The following is a 20,469-nucleotide window of genomic DNA, read 5'->3' as shown; positions in this document are numbered from 1 at the left end:
ACAAGGTTTTGCTAAATATGAAGAAGGGAAGATATCGGGTTCTTTGAGGACACATGCACAGTTCATGTTCCACTCCGAGTCGCTCCTGGTCGTTATAATTAAAGAGTTACATTTCTACTAATGACATTTGTAGACTGGTTTGTGATCTTCCTGAGGACAGCAAAGTCATCTTCACTGTGATGCGTTGTCTGTTTTCCAGATTATTCCACAGTGCATCTAAACCAGCTGATGCAAAAGGCAGAGGTCATAGCCGGCCGGATGCTGCCTTTCTCCGTCTTCTACAGGAACCAGAACAAAGAGTACTTTGACCATGCCAGGTAGGACTCCCACACCTATTACTGACCAGTACTGCATGTTTTCTAGAGTTTCATTTTGACTCTTATTAGATATGTGTCTGCATTGCTTTAGTCCACTCAGTCTTTTATACAACACTTAGTATTTAGACTTATTTGTGCTGTAATAATTATCTTATTTCTATTGTAAATGTCAAAGTAATACTGTTTTTTTTTTTAACTTTTAAATAAACAGTTGCTCACTGTTTTTATTTCAGAGCAATAACTGTTGTCTTGAACACAGTGTTAGCACCTGGTGACCTTAAAACCTTGTGATGCTGTATGACATTAATATGAACTTTTAAGCTAAGGTTGCGCTGCATTTATTGTTAATATCCTGCTGTAAAAGAATTCTGTGATGATAGTTGTTATGCTCGTGGGCCTCTGAGTCCATCACAATAGTAAATAATTGATGGTGAGAAAGCTGCAGCACACTGCATCCATCCTCAGACTCTAGACTACATTTGTATGTCTCACTGCAGCCTCTGCAAACAACATGACCATGTTATTTTGAGCTAATGTATTTCCATCTAGAGAAATAACAACGAGATTCAGTTGAAGGGGGCAGCTGCACAAAGCATTGACTAATTCCTTTAATCCACACAAGTAAGAGGAACTACTGTAGCAGCCAACTGTACCTAATAACAGTGCAGGGGATCATTTTATTCTTAGAATAACATCCTCAAAACACAGAGTGCAACAATAAATACAGCATTTGTTTCTTAGGCCTTGTAGTTTCTTTACAAGAGGCAAAAGCCTGAAAATGATAGCAGTGTATTATGGCATTTTTAATGACATACTATATAAAAATGTTATAATGTAATGTCTATAAAAAGACGTTATTTATGGAATACTATATTATGACTTTATTCATGACATTCTATACGTTCTTCATATTGTTATGGCATTATTTTGACATTTTTATGACATTTTATCACATATCACATTTATCTATGACATTAATGTGAAATTTTTCCCGATATTTTTTAACTACATAATATACATATAATATATATATAATGTTTTTGACATTTCTATGGTATACCATACTATGACATGTTATACGACATACATGTGACATTGTTCATGATTTGTTTATGACATACTATACTATGACATTTTTTGTATTTTTACAGCATACTATACTGATATTTTTCATATTTTTAACGAAATACTATACTATGACATTTTTCATAATATACATAAACATTTTTATGACATTATATGATGCCATTTTTATATTTTTCACTGACATTTATTTCGACATACTATGACATTTTTTTTGACAGCTTTTCGACACACTATAGTACATTTTTCCCCATTTGTTCTTTATGGCATACTATGCTATGCTATGCTATTTCCATGGCATACTTTTCTGACATTTTTATTGAAATATTTGTTCTCACATACATTCTACGGCTGTAATGGTACATTTTTACGTGGTATATATTTCTACTTACTTAGTATATATATTTCTACTCAGTATATCGTATTCATGCAGAAGTAGTTTTGCTCTGAACTTTGTTGAACTTCACCGTGTCTCTGTTGTGCAAAAGAAGAGTTCTCTTCTGCCTGCTGGCAAAGATAACTAACTGTTGTATGAGAATGTTCCAGCGCCGAGGCCGTCCTGCCGATTGTTTTGGATGCTGGTTGTTTGTTTTTCATTGTTGTTCCTATCAGTCTGAGACCAAAATGTCTAACATTGGCCCTCACCGTTACTCATTCTGTATAAAGAAAGCGCGTTCACTTTTTTCTTGGTTCTTCCTCACGGAGACTGTACGCATTCTGTTGTGATGATTGAACCTTCTCTGCGCAGACCATAAATATTGAAAAGACAACATCTAGTTTTCGATATTATTTATTTCAGCAGTAAAAGACTCACGCAAGGCGGGTATGGGATTGTTTCCACCACACGCCATACATCTTTTACAACATACTATACTATGCTATTTTTTATCACATAATATAGTACGACATTCATTTTACATCTTAATGCATACTACACTATGACATACTATTCTATGGCATCTTTTACATCATACTATACTATGACATTTATTTGACATTTTTAACGACATGTTAGAGTGACAGTTGGGGGAGAAAGAATATCTCTGTAGTAGCCATTTTATTTCTGAAGCATTGTTCAGTTATAATAATATATACATAGAATATACTGAAAGTGTTTTTTCCAACTTTCTTCCAAGTCCTACTCCTGTAATAGTGTTGTCGTTTCTCTTCACATCCTCTCTCCATGTCTACGCCTAACAAAGCACATTGTTTCTGTACTAAAGCTCAGCTTGTGAGCACTCTGGCTGGAGCTTTACAACATGACATCATCCGGATCGACTTCTCCCTTTTGCTGAGTTGCATCTGCGACAATATAATTAGAGTGCTTCCGTTAAACTGCACCATCATGTGGGGAACAATGGTACTGACATTACCACTTAGTGAGGCCTCTGCTCCAGTGACCTGGGTTGGGAACCGACTAATTCCATAATGGCCACAACAAAGCAACAATTAAGGGTATAATGACATCCTCTGGAGTGATAGCAGTGTAGTTACAATTCATAATTGGAGCTTTGGAGCTCAGATTTACTCTGTGGGGAAAAAAATATGCAGCTGCCACGGATTCAGTCATTGCTTTGACTGTTTTGTGTCCGGCTCTGGCTGCATCTGATCTCACACATTCAATCAGCTTTCACACCGTGTGTCATACACGGAGTATTATTCTCATGAAACTTGATAAAGCGATGCCCCTGCTCTCTGAGGGGGAACACGAACACTACAGATCAAAACAATGTGCAGATTTCTTACCGATTGTTTCAATTTCATTCTTTTTTTTTTTTTCTTAACTCCAGGGAGGCGCAGGAGAACCAGATGCTGCGGTCAGTGAAAGACAACAGTGGCAGCCACGGGTCCCCCATCAGTGGCAAGCTGGAGGGCATTTACTTCTGCTGCAACACAGAGTTCAACACAGGCAAGCCTCCGCAGGACTCCCCTTACGGCCGCCACCGCTTTGAGGTCCGGGCCGACACATTCTTCAACCCCGACACCAACCTTTACTTTGGAGACTTCTACTGCATGTATACAGCCTACCACTACGTCATTCTGGTCCTGGCGCCAAAGGGCTCCACGGGAGACGAGTTCTGTAAGCAGCGGCTTCCTGCGCTAGACATCACCAACAACCGGTTCCTTACCTGCAAGCAGGATGAAGAGGGTGACGGCAGTCTGGTGTTTCACCACGCCCAGGACGTCATCCTGGAGGTGATCTACACGGAGACCGTAGACCTGGCGGTGGGCACGGTGGCTGAGATCAGCGGGCACCAGCTGATGAGCATGTCCACAGTAAATGCCAAGAAGGACCCCAGCTGCAAGACCTGCAACATCAGTGTGGGACGCTAAGAAGAGGCATATTTTAGGAAGGAGGGGGAGGAGACTAGCAGTGACTGACCTCTAAACACACACAGTAAGTCCACATGTACTGATGAAGAAGACGGAAACATGCATGAAGCAGCAGATTTTAGTAGGCTTCCAGATATGCACACCAACGTATCTGACACAGCTCTGTACTCTGAAGAGACCATCATTCCCAAAGAAGAGGAGGGTACACGCTTCAACACCTGCACCTTCGTCTCATCTAAAAAGGGTTACCCTCCATGTTAAAAAGAAAAAAAAAAAATGTACCTAACGTAAGGGACCACCAACACAGACCCATCCATCCCGCAAGTCAACACTGGCGTTCTGACTTAAACCCTTTAACTTTATTAACAAACGTGGGCTGCTTCTATTCCCTGTTCTCTTTAAACACTTGTCCTATATTTTGTTAATGACCTTTGCCTTGTTATTATTGATATGCTGATGATTGCGTTTCCACGGTTTGTGTGGACAAGCATTTTGTTGTTTCCGATGTTTTCTTCTCATTCCACAGTAGACCTTTTCTCCTCCTACTAGTGGCACGGACTGGTACTACAGTTTTCTAGGGCTGCAGCATCATCGGTCATCTTTCGTTACACCAAAGGTACTAAACCAGACGTGAGACCTCTGTAGAATCTTAACAGTACTAATTCAACAGCCTCTCAGATGTGTATTCACCAAGTCTGATGACCGAATGTGAACTACTTGTTAACCTTTAAAAAAAAGCATGATGCAGCATGAGTATGAAAGCTGTTAGTACCTCTACCACAGCAACCTTTTCTGCAACAATCGCTCTTATTTTATCGTAGTCTGGCCGGAAAGAAAGAAAGTAGAATCATAAACTGTGTTTAGCAGAATAAATGTGAAAAAATATTTATTTTTATTGATACATTCATATATATATTCTCTCTCTCTCTCTATATATAGAAAACTATATAAACCGGAAGTGCACAATGTCAAAAGCTCTGACCATTATTAACAACTGCATTTAAGGGGGATTACTTCATACAGGCAAAATAGGGGATAAACACTAATTTGACAGCATATAGAACTTGCACTGGAATAGTTTTGTTGTCATATTTCCCTAGGTGAACACGTAAAGTGACTTAAGATCAACGCTGAAGTAATTAATGCATATCATAGCACAATGTAGGACAAAGAAACTGACATGCACAAACACAACATGATTGTCTCATTGATTGCATTTACGCTTACACCTTTTTTTTTCCACATTAACGATGGACGAAGCTGTCCAAAACTAGTGTTATGGCAAGGACAAAAAAGGCAAGTAACAGAGTGCCATAAACATACGTTTAGTAATTGTAAATTACTAATATGTTACAGCGCATCCTTGACATAAATGACAACAGATGTGTTTTTGGGACAGAAAAACTGCAGTTGCGCAGCATTTCATTAAGACTTTCCACCAGTATTATTCATGTAAAGTGCATACACATCAAGAGCATGGCATGAAACAACCAGATTCTTCGGAAATGATCAGTCCTGTTGAGTATTAAAGTCCCACTGTGAGTTAACTCAACTAGTCTTGGTTGAGTCCTGTTTACTGAGCAGGACCTTGAGGAGGCGGAGCTTCGCTTTGAGGTTCTTGTACTGGCAGTACTCCTCTGCCATCGGTCCACGGTCCTCCTTCTGACAAGCCCTGTTAACAATAAATAGAGAAAAGATGGATGCAAAACTTCAGTAGTTTCAAACAACTTGCAGCAGCTTCCACTACTGGTTGATAGTCCCTATGTTGCCTTACTCGGATAGCTTTGAACAGTGTGTATTGTAATCAAAAACTTAAATGTATCGTTTACTTTGGAGGACTAACATGTACAGGACAAAGGATGTGTACAGTTCCGAGCAAACGTCTATCTCTCCGTCTCTGTCCTGAGCTCTCTGTGCTGTATTAACGTTAAGTGACACTGTCGTACCATTACGATGGACTTTCTTTTGTGGATGTTTTTTCTTTGTTTTTCACAAGGCATTGTTGGGAACCAAATGTTCCAAGTTTATTAAAAGACAAAATAAAATTCAAAAGCCAAGTAGTTTGGATGTGTGTGTGTGTAACCTTTACCTGCCGGTCTGCATGTAGAAGTGGTCCTCAAAGTCTCGGAGCGCCAGGTGAAGCCTCTGCTTCTCTAATCGTGCCGTCCTGAGGTGATCCAGTAACTCAGGTCTGTAAAGAAAGAATCAAAGAATAATAAAAATAAAAACTGAATAGTAAATTTAATTGAAAATCCCACCATAGAGCTGATGATGCCCCACACACACACACTCTACCTGGAAGCTTCATGTAGTGTTGCCATTGTGATGATCTGTGGCTGCAGATCCTTCACCTCCTCCAGCGGGGACACGAGAGGTGTTTCAGACATTTCTAGAGAAGGCAGGCGCAGCAGCTCATCTGAAGACTCGCACCTGGAAGATTTCAGCAGCCTGGGGCTTTGCTGTTTAGGACGCTCTTCATCAGAGCCCTCCTCTTCCTCCTATGTAGGCACGAACGCACACAGGGTGGCAATGCTTGTCATAATGTAGCTCTCATATCTGGCCACTAGAGAGCAACAGAGTGACACACTTCGTATGCCATGGACAGTTTATCCACACAAAATCTGGAGGGTTTGTGTGGTTCTACAGATTCCATAATTTTTCTCTATGAATTTTATTATCAGATATTCACTTACAATGGTGGTAATGACGGCTGTAGCAGCAGAGGAAAGCAGCAGCTGCTTGACGAGACGGTACCGATCGTAGAAAGGTTTCATCAGAGTCCGCTCCTGCCTGGTACTCTGAAGACAGAAACCACTTTGTTATTGTTGAGATAAAGAGGAACCAACCATGTTAGGACAAGGAGATGAGAGCTAAAGTATTAAAGTAAAACAACAGATACACATATAGGAGGGGGTCTTACCGGTCGTCCGTGCAGACTCTCAAAGTAGAGCAAACACTTCTGCAGACTGGCCTTCTCCATTGACACCTGGAAATGGGACATTTCCTGCACATACATGCACAAATTACATATATTATGGTGATGTTTTAGTCTTTATTGTTTTGCAAATCTATATTACAATATTTGTGTGTGTGTAGTGAAAGCATTTCTGCCTAAACCAACCTCCACACTGTCCGGTAGGCTCAGCTCTCGTCGTCTTTCCTTCAGTCTGTTGCTTATGGTGTTGACGGTTTCCTCCGCGTGTGGCTTGGTGTTGCTGTTAAGTTGCGGCAGCTCGGTGTCTGTAAGTGCTGCTTCCCTCTGGTCTCTGCTGGTACTGCATGTTTCAGCTGATGGGTTTAGGTCTCCCTGTCCTCTCAGACCCTCTTCTGATTGTTTCAGCTTCAGCTCTGAAAAAGTTCAGAAAAATGAAAGACATTTTACTATACTATGAAATTATTATGACATGATTTATGACATATTATACTATGACTTTTTGTGACTTTTTTTTATGATAACTGACATTTTAAAATACTTTTTGATATATTTTATGGCATACTATACTACGACATTTTTGGTATTATGATATATTACTCTTTTTTTTATGGCTACTTTACTATGACATTTCCACCGCTTACTTTATGACATCTATACTGTGACATTTTTATGACACACTACACAATTACTTTTTCGTGACATACCTTATGACATACTATGACTTTGTTTTCCTGACATTTCATAAGTCACAGGAGCAATTTTTCTTCAGAATGAGCACTTTTCCTTTTGATACTATAAGTACATTCAGCTGATTATACTATTTTTACATTGTTGTATTTATACTTTTTCTCAAGCAATCTAAATACATCTTCCACCATTGCAATCATTAATCATGTGTGTGAGTGTGTGTTCGTGGTTTTTAAACTGACCTTTAAGCTGCTTGCGACTCTTGATGAGCTCCTTCATCAGTCTAGCCACCTCTGGATGTGCCGTCTTGTCGTTATGTGCCGGCTGACAAAAACAACAAACTCACATCACTGAAAGAACTTGGTCTCTTGTATTAAGTACCTGTAACTTTACTCTGTACGTTGTCCCCTGGTCTGAGATCTGATTTTAACATAATTCTGTTGTGTAGCAGCCATCTCAACCAGTTGAACAAGGATGCGTGGTTTGACAAACTGTCATTTTCTAATGTGCCAGCAGAGGGAGTAGATCACTCTAGTATGATGCTAATAGCATCCACAGCTTCATTTTACAAATTTATCATCACTTATTCACACCCAGCCACACACACACACAAAATCAGGACAAAATAAATCCGTCCTATGACTCTGTGAGAGCTGGTTATTGGCTTTGGAAAAAGGCAACACTGAGCTTCACACTCTGAGGCAATAACTTCCAATCAAATCACGACACAGGAGAATCCAGCTGACCGAGCATCTCTGATTTCTCACCTTATAGTGCTTCTCCTGTTCAAAACGCTCCTCAAAACGCCTGATCCTCTTCTTCAGGGTGTGAATGTGTCTCTTGAGCACTAAGATGGACACGTCTGACTCTGTATGGCCACTGCTGCGAGCCCTGAAGACAGAAACACAAACAGTTCCGTGATGCAAGGAGGACTGGTAACGTGCATTTAACTATCACCTGGGATCTCATCTGAGAAAACAATCGTCTTACATGCATATGTGCTGTGAGCTGGGTGGAGAAGGGGCTGCGTCCGGGTCTAGGTTGTAGCGCAGGCTGTGACTGAGGTTGGGGCAGCGAGGCGAAGGAATGGGGCAGTCACTCATCGTGAAACGAGAGAGGAGCGGGCTGGTTTTAGGGCTTGGTGGGCTCAGCAGGGTGTCGTTTCCTGAAATCCCCTCAGAAGAAATTGCAGTGGACAGGACAGGACTGGACTCTAATGAACGAGGGAATGCCATGTGTACTGTAATAGACAGAAAGGACAAAATATCAACTTAAATCATGAAAATACCCATAAATAGACAAAATAAGAGATGTGAGAGAGGGAGAAAGAGGGTAGAGGGGAAGTAGGGAAGAGAAAGAGAGGGAGGCGAGACAAAAAGGACAATGAAAGAATGAGAAATAGCTCTTTCCTATTCAAGCTACAAAGACATCCAAAAAAAACCTTTCTATCAATGTTTAGCCACAACAAAGACATGGAAAAACAAAAGTGTAAATAAAAACTACACTATGATAAATATTACATATTATTCAAAAAGTCATCGGTGGCTGTGCAGTGCTGCAACAGTAACAGCATCGTAGCTTGGTGCGCCGTTACCGACACACCCAGCTGTGGGAAAGGATGAAGCTCACAGCTCGCTGTCAAAACCTATTGGCCTTTATTTAACGTGCACCAACGGAATCACAGCAGTTAGAAAGATGCTCTGAATGAAAACAGGCGATGAATTAGATTATATTAATAGATAGAGTATGAAGTGCGGTTCTTGCACTGACAGGGTTCTGGGTTTGATTCCCAATGAGACCCTCCAAGCTGACAATAACGGCACTGTGACATGCTCTGGGCATAATTTGCCTAAATACATTTATGACAAAAGTAGATCAATTAAGTCAATTGGCAATGGGCTTTTACAACCCCAAACAGATATTAAACTTGAGAAATAGGGCTATCATCACTTCATTGTCTTACCAGACTGTGGCGAGTCGACCGGATCCCGAGCTGGTGGTGACGACGGCGAGTGGAGAGGCAGCTTGTGGGTCAAATTCGGATTCTTTACTTCCGTAAAAAGACGCTGTTGCTGGGCAGGTAGGTTATCCTGAACTTGGGGGTCTACCGGTGAGGGCGGGGGTCCCAAGTCAGCATCCAGGGCTTGTAGCTTGAAGGAGGGGCTCTGGAAACAGAAGCAGAACATGGCTTCAGGGATGCAGACGGGCAGCGACAGGAGAAGTCAGAGCGGCGTCGTAGTTTGTGTGGAAGGGATTCTTCAACGTGTCACATGCTGCTCAGAGAAACCCTGTAAAATCCATTTTACTCTCTCCGATGTAAATATATACTCTGCTGTGAAGCGTGGTTCGGCAGAGAGAGTTGCAGGATGAGGTGAGATGAGTGGATGCCTCGTCCTCCTGAGAGAGAAATGAGTCAGAGGACAGTGAATACAGCTCTGTGAGCAGGCTGCTTTGGCGGGTGGCTGAAGTACAAGAAACAAACTTCTCAAAAAAAAAGCAAATCCTTGATCATCCAAGGCTCACAGTCGGTAACAAACGCAGGCAGAAATCGTCATTGCAAGCAGCACACGTGAGGTGCTGCCCCCCCCCCAAAAGAGATCCCCTAAATCCACATGGCTCTCCTTCTGACCGGCGTTCCCGGCACTTCTGCTGCTGAACAGCCTCCACATGGATTATTCAAAATGCAACGGGAGAAGGGAGGGGGGGGAATACCTCTCATGTGGGTGCGTGCCGCGCGAGGGAGGAGAGAGGCGCTGTATATGACGAGGCGTTTCCATGGCAACGTTGTCAGACTGAGCCAAGGAGTCATTTTGACGGAGCTGCAGGGAGTCACGTAGCCTCTGTATGAGTGTATGAGTGTGTGTGTGTGTGTGTGTGTGTGTGTGTGTGTGTGTGTGTGTGATATTGGATGTAGATGCAATGAATTCTGATGCACGGTGAGAAAACAACCGCACCAAAAAATGTTCTCAAACGTCGGAATATAATGCAGATTTTGTTTTTGGGGCTTTTGTTTTGTTGATTTATGTGCTCTGACATCATCGTCAGCATCATCATCAGCAGCAGCAGCAGATAAGGGCTCTGCTTCTCCTTTCCCATCCTCCCCGGCGCTTCATTCATAAAAAAAATTAAAAAACACTGCTTTGTGCGTCACGCAGAGGTGGAAGGATGGAAGGGAGGGGAAGAAAAAACCCACAGGCAAAAAAGCTCACACACACACACACACACACACACACACACACACACACACACACACACACACACACACACACACACACACACACACACACACACACACACACACACACACACACACACACACACACAAATCACTGGAGGTATCAACTGTCTTGTTGTCACAGATACCCTCAACCTAAACAAAGTGTTAATTTGTGTCTATCTATCTATAAAGATTGCGGGGAAGGAGAACGTACGTCATGGCTGTTGTTCCTGCCTCTGCAATCACGATGTCTGTCAGGAGAACCACTACATCCTCCTCCGTCTCCTCCTCTCCCCTGTAGAAACAGACCGCATACGCACCGGTGAAGTCACATTCCCAAAGCCCTCTTACTGACTGACGCCCCCATGTACACGCAAATATGGAGGTTACAATGATACATGCAGAGACACATCCTTTCATCAACTTTTTCAGCAGGTCCAGTTATCTTTTCATCATAAATCTTGTTATATTATGGGTTAGCCTGGTAAACCTGTTGTAGTCGGTTGTGGCGTCAACAGTTTAACATCAGCCCCTTTTCCTCTGTCTGTGCTGTAAATCTAACCAAGTATTCATATCAATTTGAAACTTTTCTTTTACTCTACAACCTTGGGTGAACTGACTGGACTTTTCTTGTGCATTAGTGCATTACATTTTGCTAGCTCACAAGCCGATGGCTATAAACTCTCAGACCTGGCTTTCAGAGGATGAATGGATTTTAAAAACAGGGGTCAGTAGAAATAATTTGAAGATGGCAGCCAACGCTCGACAAAGTTCTGTTTACCTTCTCTTTGGCTTCCGTCTTGTACTCTGTGCAGCACAGTTTGCTGAAAAACAAAGACCGTCAACAACAGGCAAATACGATAAAACTGCATTAAAATAAGAACACCGTTTCTCCCCATGGTCCACAATCCATGTGACTTTAACAACCATGGGGCTCCGTCTGTATTCATAATCAATACTGTATCACACCGCCCAGCGCTTTCTGAAGCTTTGAGGCCATACAGTCATTAAGGTTATGGCTTATTCATGTCTGACACTAATGAGGCATAATTGTCCTGTCCTGAGGCAGCGCAAACAAAAGCTCAGCGTGGCGCCATGCTAGTGTCGACCTAATCCAGCTAGTCGGTCGGCTCCACGTGAGCCCCTGTGGCAAGTCAGTGTTAGTTGGACCGGAATCTTATCAAAACCATGACTGTGAGCAAAGCAGTGCTCTGATAACCTACTTCTCATCTGGCTGGGCTGAGAGATGAGCTGAGATGAACCAGCATCCAAAGGAATTAGATCAAATGAATTCTGATACATTTGAACCGCTCCAGAACTACTAACACAGACACTTTTGTTGGTGGTTCTTCTGCAAATATGTCTTTGTGCAGAAACGTTCCTCTCACCTCTCCGCGTGCCGAGTCCGTGTTTGGTTGTTGTTCTGCGATTCATTCGCTATGCAGCAGTCTGAAATTGAGGATTTCTGTCCCGCATCTGTGGAAGCCTGAAAAACAATTCAGTTCCACTCACATGTTGAGCTGAAAGATGTTCCACTTTAAACATTTAAAGCGTTATTGTGCTTTGTTTCTCTATTCAACACTACATACTCCACAGAATATATTTTGCAGCATGAGCAGCAGGTGACTGTACGTCTGTACTGTTTCTTATTTAATTCACCACATCTTTAGAGATCTGGTCTAAATATAAACGTGTAAGTTCATAGAAACCGTTTAGTCGCTCAATGATATTCACAGCGGGAGGTGTTAGTGCTGAAAGCTGGAGATAGTTTAATGGGCCCGGGAAAGAGAGGGAAAGAGAGGGAAAGAGAGGGAAAGAGAGGGAAAGAGAGGGAAAGAGAGAGAAAGAGAGAGAAAGAGAGAGAAAGAAAAGAAATCAAGAAAAACAAAACAATGCACACCGTTGAACAGTCGTCTTTAACGGGTGAGGAAGGTGTCCTTCTGTCCTCTAACTCTTCCTCCTCTTCCTCCTCTTCCTCCTCCTCTTCCTCCTCTTCCTCCTCTGGTTCCATTGACTTGGAGGTGAATGGTGGCATCTTGTACTGCGAAAAGATCCTGTAGATGAATAAACACTCATTAAAATGTAGAGGAGCTGTACTATTCCTAATGAAAATGTATTGGATGGTTGAGTCTTGAAGGGGGCAAATGTGTCATGTGAACAGCTGTCACCTCGTCAAATGATTTCAGCTGAAAACATCACCTGTGTGTGAAAAAAGGAGAGACAAACAGAAGAAGCGCTCACCCCTGTGTGGTGCACTGCAACTCCGCTGGCTCCCCCTTGAGGCTTTGGGATGGTATGCTCTGGAGTGAGTGCTGCTCTGACCCTGGGTCAGTGTAGCAGGAGAGCACACAACCTGCCTCTGTACTGTCACTTCTCTCCTCCAGAGCCTCCTGGTCTGGAATCAGCGTCTGAATGTCAGCGCTGACGTCAGGGCTGGAGTCACAACCCTGCCTCAGTGCGTCAGGACTATGGAGAGACGTGGAAAGAGAGAGAGTGAGATAGACAGAGGAGTGCACACACAGGAGGAAAGTGCACTCTCTAATGAGGCATCCTTTATTACGTGTAATGTATACAATATGGTGATGGATAATAAATCAATGACCAATGCTTTATAGATCAGATATAAGGCTTAAATAAGAACAGAGGACATCTAAGAAACTTTTAAAGACACAAAGACACTCATAGATGGACTGCAACAACCTCACCATGTTCAAATCTGCTTCTACTGATTGTTATGCGTGATTAATATTGTGTGTTGTATACTTCTTGTGTGATCACTTTATCTTACGTAAGTGTCTTTGAGTACCATGAAAAGCACTCTAAAGAAAAAACAACCAAATCAGTAGAGGCACTCGAATAAAACTAAGATAGATCCATGTTACGTTAGCAGGAACACAATATATGTCAAATCTAACAACACATGTGCAACCATCTGCATATCAAGTAACGTCTGGAATGTCCAACTGTGATTCCCAGAGAAAACTGCTGGCCTCCACACCAGGTAACATCAATCAGGAGTGCTTGATCTAATGCTACACTATGACATGACTCATGGAGCTCTATGGAGCTGCTCCCGGCGACAACAACACAACTGATATGCCTCGACCACACGACACACGTACTTGCTTAAAGCGAGCTGTAACCTACAGCAGACGGGTCAGTACAGCAGCGGCAAGAAACTAACAAGACGCACACATTAGCCACTGCTTCTCAAACCACAGAGTTCTTTGTGTGTCCATAACTATAGTTTAGCATTATTGAGCGCTCTAAAGCGACTACATTTCGTCCAAAGACCACGTTGCATTATCTCACTCACGTGAGGAGGACCGTAGACCCGTGGTTGTTGCCACTGAAGCAGATGAGACAAGAAAACATCCTTTGCCAAAAACGTCTACACTCAAAGCAGCTAGAATACGGATTCACATACGACAGCGAGCAGGTTGCTACTTTAGAGGGATGGAAAAAGACAAAGACAGAAAGAAAAGAGAGCACAGATGAGGAGTGCTTGATGGTCAAAAACACAAGTGACACCCAGAGGCAGAGAGTTCACCCACCCGCTTCAATTACTGGTGCACGCGCACACACACACACACACACACACACACACACACACAAGCTCGCAGACCCAGATATAATCTCCCATAGGGCAGCACATATCTGGGATCAACAATGCCAGTTCTAGCACTAGAATAGAGGTTGAAGTAGGCCGAGACACAAATAGACAAATAAATGCAACACAGACGGATACATTCACACTCAAACACGCCAGCTTAAACGGTGACAGATATGCTGAATCAGAATTATTTATGAGTAATACTGATGTATAAAACCTGACAACATAGGGAAGATTATTCATGAGTATCGACCAACAAAGCCCATTTATATATAACATATATTTCTTGACCTACATATCCAAACTTGAGCTGAAAACTGATAATTTTAGGGATAAATTAGAGACGTTGTAAGATATTACTTAAGTAATGACTTAGTGAAAACTCTGTCCTTTTTCTTAGAATTAAACAGACACTTGTTTTGAAATCCAACCCTTTGTAGGTATAATTAGACTAGAATCAATATGGACTGTGACGTTAGTGGGAAGCTTAGAGGTCCAGACATAACCAGACTGAACAGCATGTAAATGCATTTTTGGAGAAAGAAGATCCAAATCCCAGTCTGACATGTCTCAATGAAAACAACCGAAAAAGGGCCAATTTTTTTATTTGTTTAAATGGCAACTTTAACCTGAGAGAAGCCTTTTTTAACAAAAGGAACCATGAGAAATATGGTAACTTTATCTGAATCCTGTGCTGCTGCACTTGTCATGAAGAACAAGTAAATAAACACAAGAGCAAAATACATGTTCAAACCCACATACATACTGTAGGTATTTCATCTGGACGCCCTCAGGTGAGGAAACTCAGACTAACGACGAAAGAGGAATTCAGACAATACATCAGATCTAAAGGACAGACAGCTGATGATGCAGCTTCTTATGCCTGCTAAAGCTGTGGAAACAAATACAAGGTTGTGTCTGTCGGTGTGCAGCAATGCAAAGACTTGAGACGGCCACCAACCCTTTCACCCCATCTAAACTGTAAAAGACACACACACACACACACACACACACACACACACACACACACACACACACACATATTCTGCACATGTCATGCCACCTGATGACTCCTCTTTAAACAGACACGTAGCGTACAGAGTAGTTAAATTACAGTCTGGCCAATCTGACGGCTCTGACCTTTAGATATTTCTATGATCTTCATATCAAATTTTGCCAGTAGTTCACAAGGATTTATGAGTAATACGTCATGCATATTTTGGAATAACATCCTCATTGACCTGAATTCCACCGAGGACAGATCTGCATCATCATAAAGTAAACAAGAGGAACAAGTCTTTACCTCCATTAACTTCAAGCAGATCTCCCGTCCACACACAAACACAAATTAAGATACCAGACACACAACTATACTGACATACTGTCACGTGGACGACAGCCACAAAATGAATTAGCAAATGCACGTGAATGCCATGTTGCATGCTGACTAGGGGCGGACAATAGTAGACAATAAATAAATCAACTTTGACGGCTGCAACCTTGTGGCAACATTTTAAAAATAGGAAAGAGCACAGCAGCCTCAGAGTTGCGAGTGGGAAAAGTTCCCAACAAGCAGATGGCAGCTAGTATGTAGATTCTGTCTGGGGGACCAATTCGCCATTGTCCCATTTCTCTGTTCCTTCAAGCAGCAACACTGTGGTGCCATTTTTTATATTTGCAATCAGAAATCAGCTGAACATGCAACAGCTGAATACAGAGTGAAATGCAGGTCCAAATAATCCCCCGGGACAAGATTTATAAGGGAGAGGCTTGTGTATATTCATTCCACATGACTATTCAGTGATGTCTGTCTGTCTGTCGAGTGCAATGACAAGGTTACAGATGCTAAGGTAACGATAGTACCTGTTGAGTTGACACTGCATCTGTATTGTTTGATTAAAATGACTGGTCGCTGAGATGGAAGCGGTCTCTCCCTCCAAACTCTCCACACTACTCTGCTCAGAGTGACATCTGCTGGATCGGACCTACCGAGGACAAAAAGAGTAAATACACGCGCACGCACACGCACACACACACACACGCACACACACACACCATAACAAAACCTCAAAGCTTTTTTTTTGCTTTATCTTTATGCATTTACTGTAGACTTGACTGTAGACATTTTAATACCACAGAGAATGCAATTTTATGTTGAACATATCGATAATACCAAGTAATGTAATTAATCATTTAACACGGCCAGGAACCAGATAAGTGGATGAGCTTTGTCCAAAGCTAATGTGGCTAGCAGTAGCAGCAGGGTTTGCTACAGGTCTGATGGTGATGACTCAGACTCCACAAAAGAGGATTGAACAGCTACTGCACAGTCCACTGATGCAGCAATCCCACTTCTAGTTTACAGGTGTGTAATCTCCCCGATATACCCCGCAACCGCACGCAAAAGATATTTATACATAATGGTACTGTTACGACAAGAAAAGACCGAATATACTTTTCACGACTTGCTGATACCCTCTACATAGTGCACCAGTAAGAAGATAACAGATAAAATAGTTCTGTTTGTTGGAAAGACGTAATCAAAAAAAGTACAGACCACAGAAAAGCAATCAGTGATGTAACAATTTCTGTCAAAGGAAGGAGAAAAAAAACACGGGTTACCTCAAAGTGTGAAAGAGCAGATAGAGTAGGAGGGGGGGAGGAGGAGGTGATTGAGGAGGCCACTGTGTCCTCGGCATGGATTGGAAAGAGAACCTTCTGATGCCTCAGGAGATGAAACAACAGGCTGTTACACACATACTGCTCCTCCAGCATCCGGGGACCTGAGGGAACACTGCACAAAGACAACACAATGTCACATGTACTATATGTTCAAAATGGTCCTCTATTAATAAGAGTCAACATAATGGAAAAGGGTTCCATCTAGTGGAAGGGAACTGAGACCAACTGGTCAGACTGCATTAGGTGAGTCAAAATCTGCACTCAAGAAAAAAGATTGAAATTGTGAGATGTGACGTAACATTCTCAATATGGAGGTAAGCCCCACCTCAGACCAAAATAGTGGTCACATGTTTACCTTGAAGCAGCTGTTAGTTTGTAATGAGCCATGCCGTGGTTGACATTGTCCACTATGGTGTATACATGGTAGGTAGAGGTCAACATAGCATACAGGGAAGAGGAAGTGTCAAATGTGAGCATGTATTTCTCATTCTCTCTTTAATCATTTTCATTCAAACCATTATAACATTCCTCTTTTCCTCCGCTATTCTTCTCATGCCTTTACAACCAGAAAAAAATAACCTAGGACATTCTCCAGCTGCAGCTACAGCAACCTAACCCCCCCCCCCCCACACACACACACACACACACACACAATTTTTCCGAAGCATCTGCTCCCAACTCTGCACCTCCTAAACAACTCTCCCTCCCCCGGCTATAATCATCTGACATTTTCCCCTCACACACACACACAGCGTGACTAACACCACATTCCACTGTCATGCCGTTAACTTTCGGAGAAAACAAGGCTGGCACAGATGAGACGGGGCGATCGAGGGATGTGGGAAGACTTTGAAAGGTTGTTGATTGAACGGAATACATCCTTTCCTCTGTGGCAACAACTGAAACAATACAAGTCTAATTATAAGTGTGACAATGTTTACAGTGATAGCGGTAACAGGAGGGGAGCAGTATCCTGATGACCTCTTGTTATATCGGTCTGTCTTTGTGTGTGCCATCCTCTGTGTTATCAGCCACACCCATTTCCTGGAAAAATCTGACTCCACCCCAACTTAGAAGTGAAGCTGTGGAAAAATGTAACAGAAGACCAACCACTGAAGCTGACAAAAAGTTTATTCCATCTGGATGTGACAAAGAAGCTTGAAGAGAGCCTATAACCACTAACTGTGAAGGGAACATTTGTGCTTTGTGGTACTTTTAGAGAAATCCAGCTACATGTCTTCAAAACTAACTAAAAACTTACTGTCTTAAAATCCAGTAAACCAACTGTCAGCTGAAGCTTAATGTGAGTTAAGTCTACTCAGGCTGTGCTGATTTGATGGCAGGAATCTGGTGTCCCAGTACAGGTCTGGAGAGGAGTTAAATGTGGCACCAACACCAGCAACTTACTGAAATATGCAAGGCCCAAAGACGGTTGCCAGACTTTTCACAGGCATGTGATTTGATTGGCTGTGAGCGGCCACTCTGGATAGGAAGTGGATGAGGTAAGACAAAATAATGAGGTTGCCATCAGGGAGATGGCAAAGGTTTTCTCTCAGAGACCGGTTCATCTCTGCCTCATCTGCATATCCTAGAAATAAGCAGAAACATCATAGAAGCATTCATCAAAATGCACTTTAAATCACGAGTCTTTGTTATCTATGAATACACACTGTAACCAGCCTCAGATTCATATTACATAGTATGTTAACACACTCTTATAAGCCTTAAACAGTACATGAAATTGAAGAATATAAGCAGCTTAATACATTCATTCATTTAAATGACTGTAGAGCAAGGAGACTATTTTGCTGGACATCTTACTTATAATTAATAGCAGTACAAGAATCCAATTGTATTACTAATAAATATATAATGTACATTCAGCATCACAAAGTTTCTTGGATTTCTAACCACACGGCTCCTCAGTTCTCTTTTCCTGGATCAACCTCAACCCAATTAAAACTACAAAGGCTGACTCAGCAGAGTGCAGATCACCGCTGCTACAACCAGCCCATGCGTCCTCAGACAGACTTTGATTAAAATGTCAAAACAAATTGAATATTGATGCTGAATCTTTGAGCGATTCAGTCTCTTGAGATAAGTGACACTTACAAATGTTGTGGCAATTCATCATGTTGTTCTTTTTAGATGTAACTTGTATCGCTTAACCCTGAACATGTGCAGACTCACCAAACCCAAAACAACAAACAAATGTATCTTATGTCTGACTTGCTGTGGTATCCTCCTGATTAACCAAATAATGCCAGTCGAACATGCTTTCCTAGTACCTGTGAGGCTCAGAACCAGCTGTTCGCGCTGGGGTTCGGGAACTATGGCGGTGGGCATTTCCCGAAGGAAGAGCTTGAGGAGCGAGGCCACAGTGGAGACATCTTCCTCATGCTCCAAGTCCACCTTTTCTCCACGGTCCCATCTCTGCCTCAGCTTCGTGGTCCGCACCACCGACCCACACAGGCGGAACAGACCTCTGTGGTGCATTCCTGTAATAATAAAACAAGACGTCAGTACACACATACACGTCACGTTTGAGTATTGTTTTGCATTGAGAGAGCAAGATAAAGATAGGAGAAGGAAACAGGGATGTGATAAAAGTGAATGAAAGAGGAGCAGAGGAGTCACAGAACAAGAGTAGCAAGTATGTGCCTCAATTACCCTTCGTATGGAGGAACTCCACCATGTCTCTGAGCACAAGGGGTATTCCACAAACCATCTGCCCTCGCTCTCTCAGTGTTTCAAAGGCAACACCAAACACACACCTGGCGGACAGTTCAGGCTCTGAAACCAGGGTGGGAGCAATCGGCTCTGGACTGACCTTAGCACTTGGCCTCAGGATTCTCACTGAGGACGGGTCACTCTGCATAAAAAGAAGAGGGCATGCAACAGATGACTCATACACAAATCATATTGTCCCATCATTTACTTACAATAGTCACATTCCTGGATGACTTGATCTGTGTTGTGTGTGTGTGTGTGTGTGTGTGTGGGGGGGGGGGGGGGGGGGGGGGGGTGCAGTGACAATGTGAGTTTTAAATCAATGAATAAGGTCAGAACTGTGAACATCTCATTTCTTTTCTTATGTTTTTCTTACAAAACATAATCAGTAGACCAAGAAGTGTGTGTGTGAGTGTGTGTGTGTGAATAGTTACTTGATTAACAATAAAATGATACACTACGTTTCCTCGATAAAACGTGTAAATGTACATTCAACTCGCTTGTCAAGTCAAAGTCACAGACACCAGATGCTGCAGATGTCCATGTCACAGCAACAGTTAGCGTCAGGTTAGCTGTCTTTAGCCCCATTAGCTGCCCCAAACAAGGCGAAATCGGTTGGGCAATGGACTCTAAAACACCGAGGAATGTAACAAAAGAACTTAGCAGTTAAACTTACACAGAGCGACACTGAAGCGCTTGCTCCCATTTTTTCAGCTCACGGGAAAACTCTCCATTTCTCTCCAATTGTAGAAGTATTTTCCCCTCCTCGACATGATGAACCACTCCGAGAAACGCTCGGAAAGTCCGACGCACGACGAATAATCACTGCCATCGCACTTACATCCCAACGTTGCGCTCACAGTATGTGTAA

General features: G+C 42.4%; 2 protein-coding genes across 3 annotated transcripts in view; one reads left to right on the top strand and one right to left on the bottom strand.

The window, feature by feature from the left end:
• The window catches only part of LOC142931656 (phytanoyl-CoA hydroxylase-interacting protein-like), an 18,030-nt gene extending 12,239 nt beyond the window's left edge, over positions 1–5,791 (top strand). For both annotated transcript variants that reach the window (XM_076075682.1, XM_076075683.1), the window contains exons 4-5: positions 200–317; positions 3,191–5,791. In XM_076075682.1, the coding sequence (XP_075931797.1) occupies positions 200–317; positions 3,191–3,734 (662 nt within the window). In that variant the 3' untranslated portion in view covers positions 3,735–5,791. The remainder of the gene's footprint in view (positions 1–199; positions 318–3,190) is intronic.
• LOC142931666 (protein FAM13A-like) lies at positions 4,321–20,469 on the bottom strand. Its single transcript, XM_076075692.1, has 19 exons — positions 20,275–20,469; positions 19,539–19,740; positions 19,157–19,366; positions 18,276–18,456; positions 16,809–16,980; positions 16,050–16,171; positions 12,815–13,039; positions 11,355–11,397; positions 10,788–10,868; positions 9,320–9,521; positions 8,347–8,596; positions 8,124–8,247; positions 7,599–7,680; positions 6,856–7,082; positions 6,655–6,738; positions 6,428–6,532; positions 6,030–6,232; positions 5,824–5,925; positions 4,321–5,406 (listed from the first exon to the last, which is right to left on the bottom strand). The coding sequence occupies exons 1-19, from the start codon at positions 20,302–20,304 to the stop codon at positions 5,283–5,285; spliced, it is 2,769 nt and encodes a 922-aa protein (XP_075931807.1). The 5' UTR covers positions 20,305–20,469; the 3' UTR covers positions 4,321–5,282.

The sequence above is a fragment of the Anarhichas minor genome, unplaced genomic scaffold, assembly GCF_050575085.1.
Source record: "Anarhichas minor isolate MPS153535 unplaced genomic scaffold, ASM5057508v1 ptg000054l, whole genome shotgun sequence".
NCBI classification, from domain to species: Eukaryota; Metazoa; Chordata; class Actinopteri; order Perciformes; family Anarhichadidae; genus Anarhichas; species Anarhichas minor.
The sequence above is the reverse complement of the archived record's forward strand: the minus strand, read 5'-3'. Positions and strand labels throughout refer to the sequence as shown.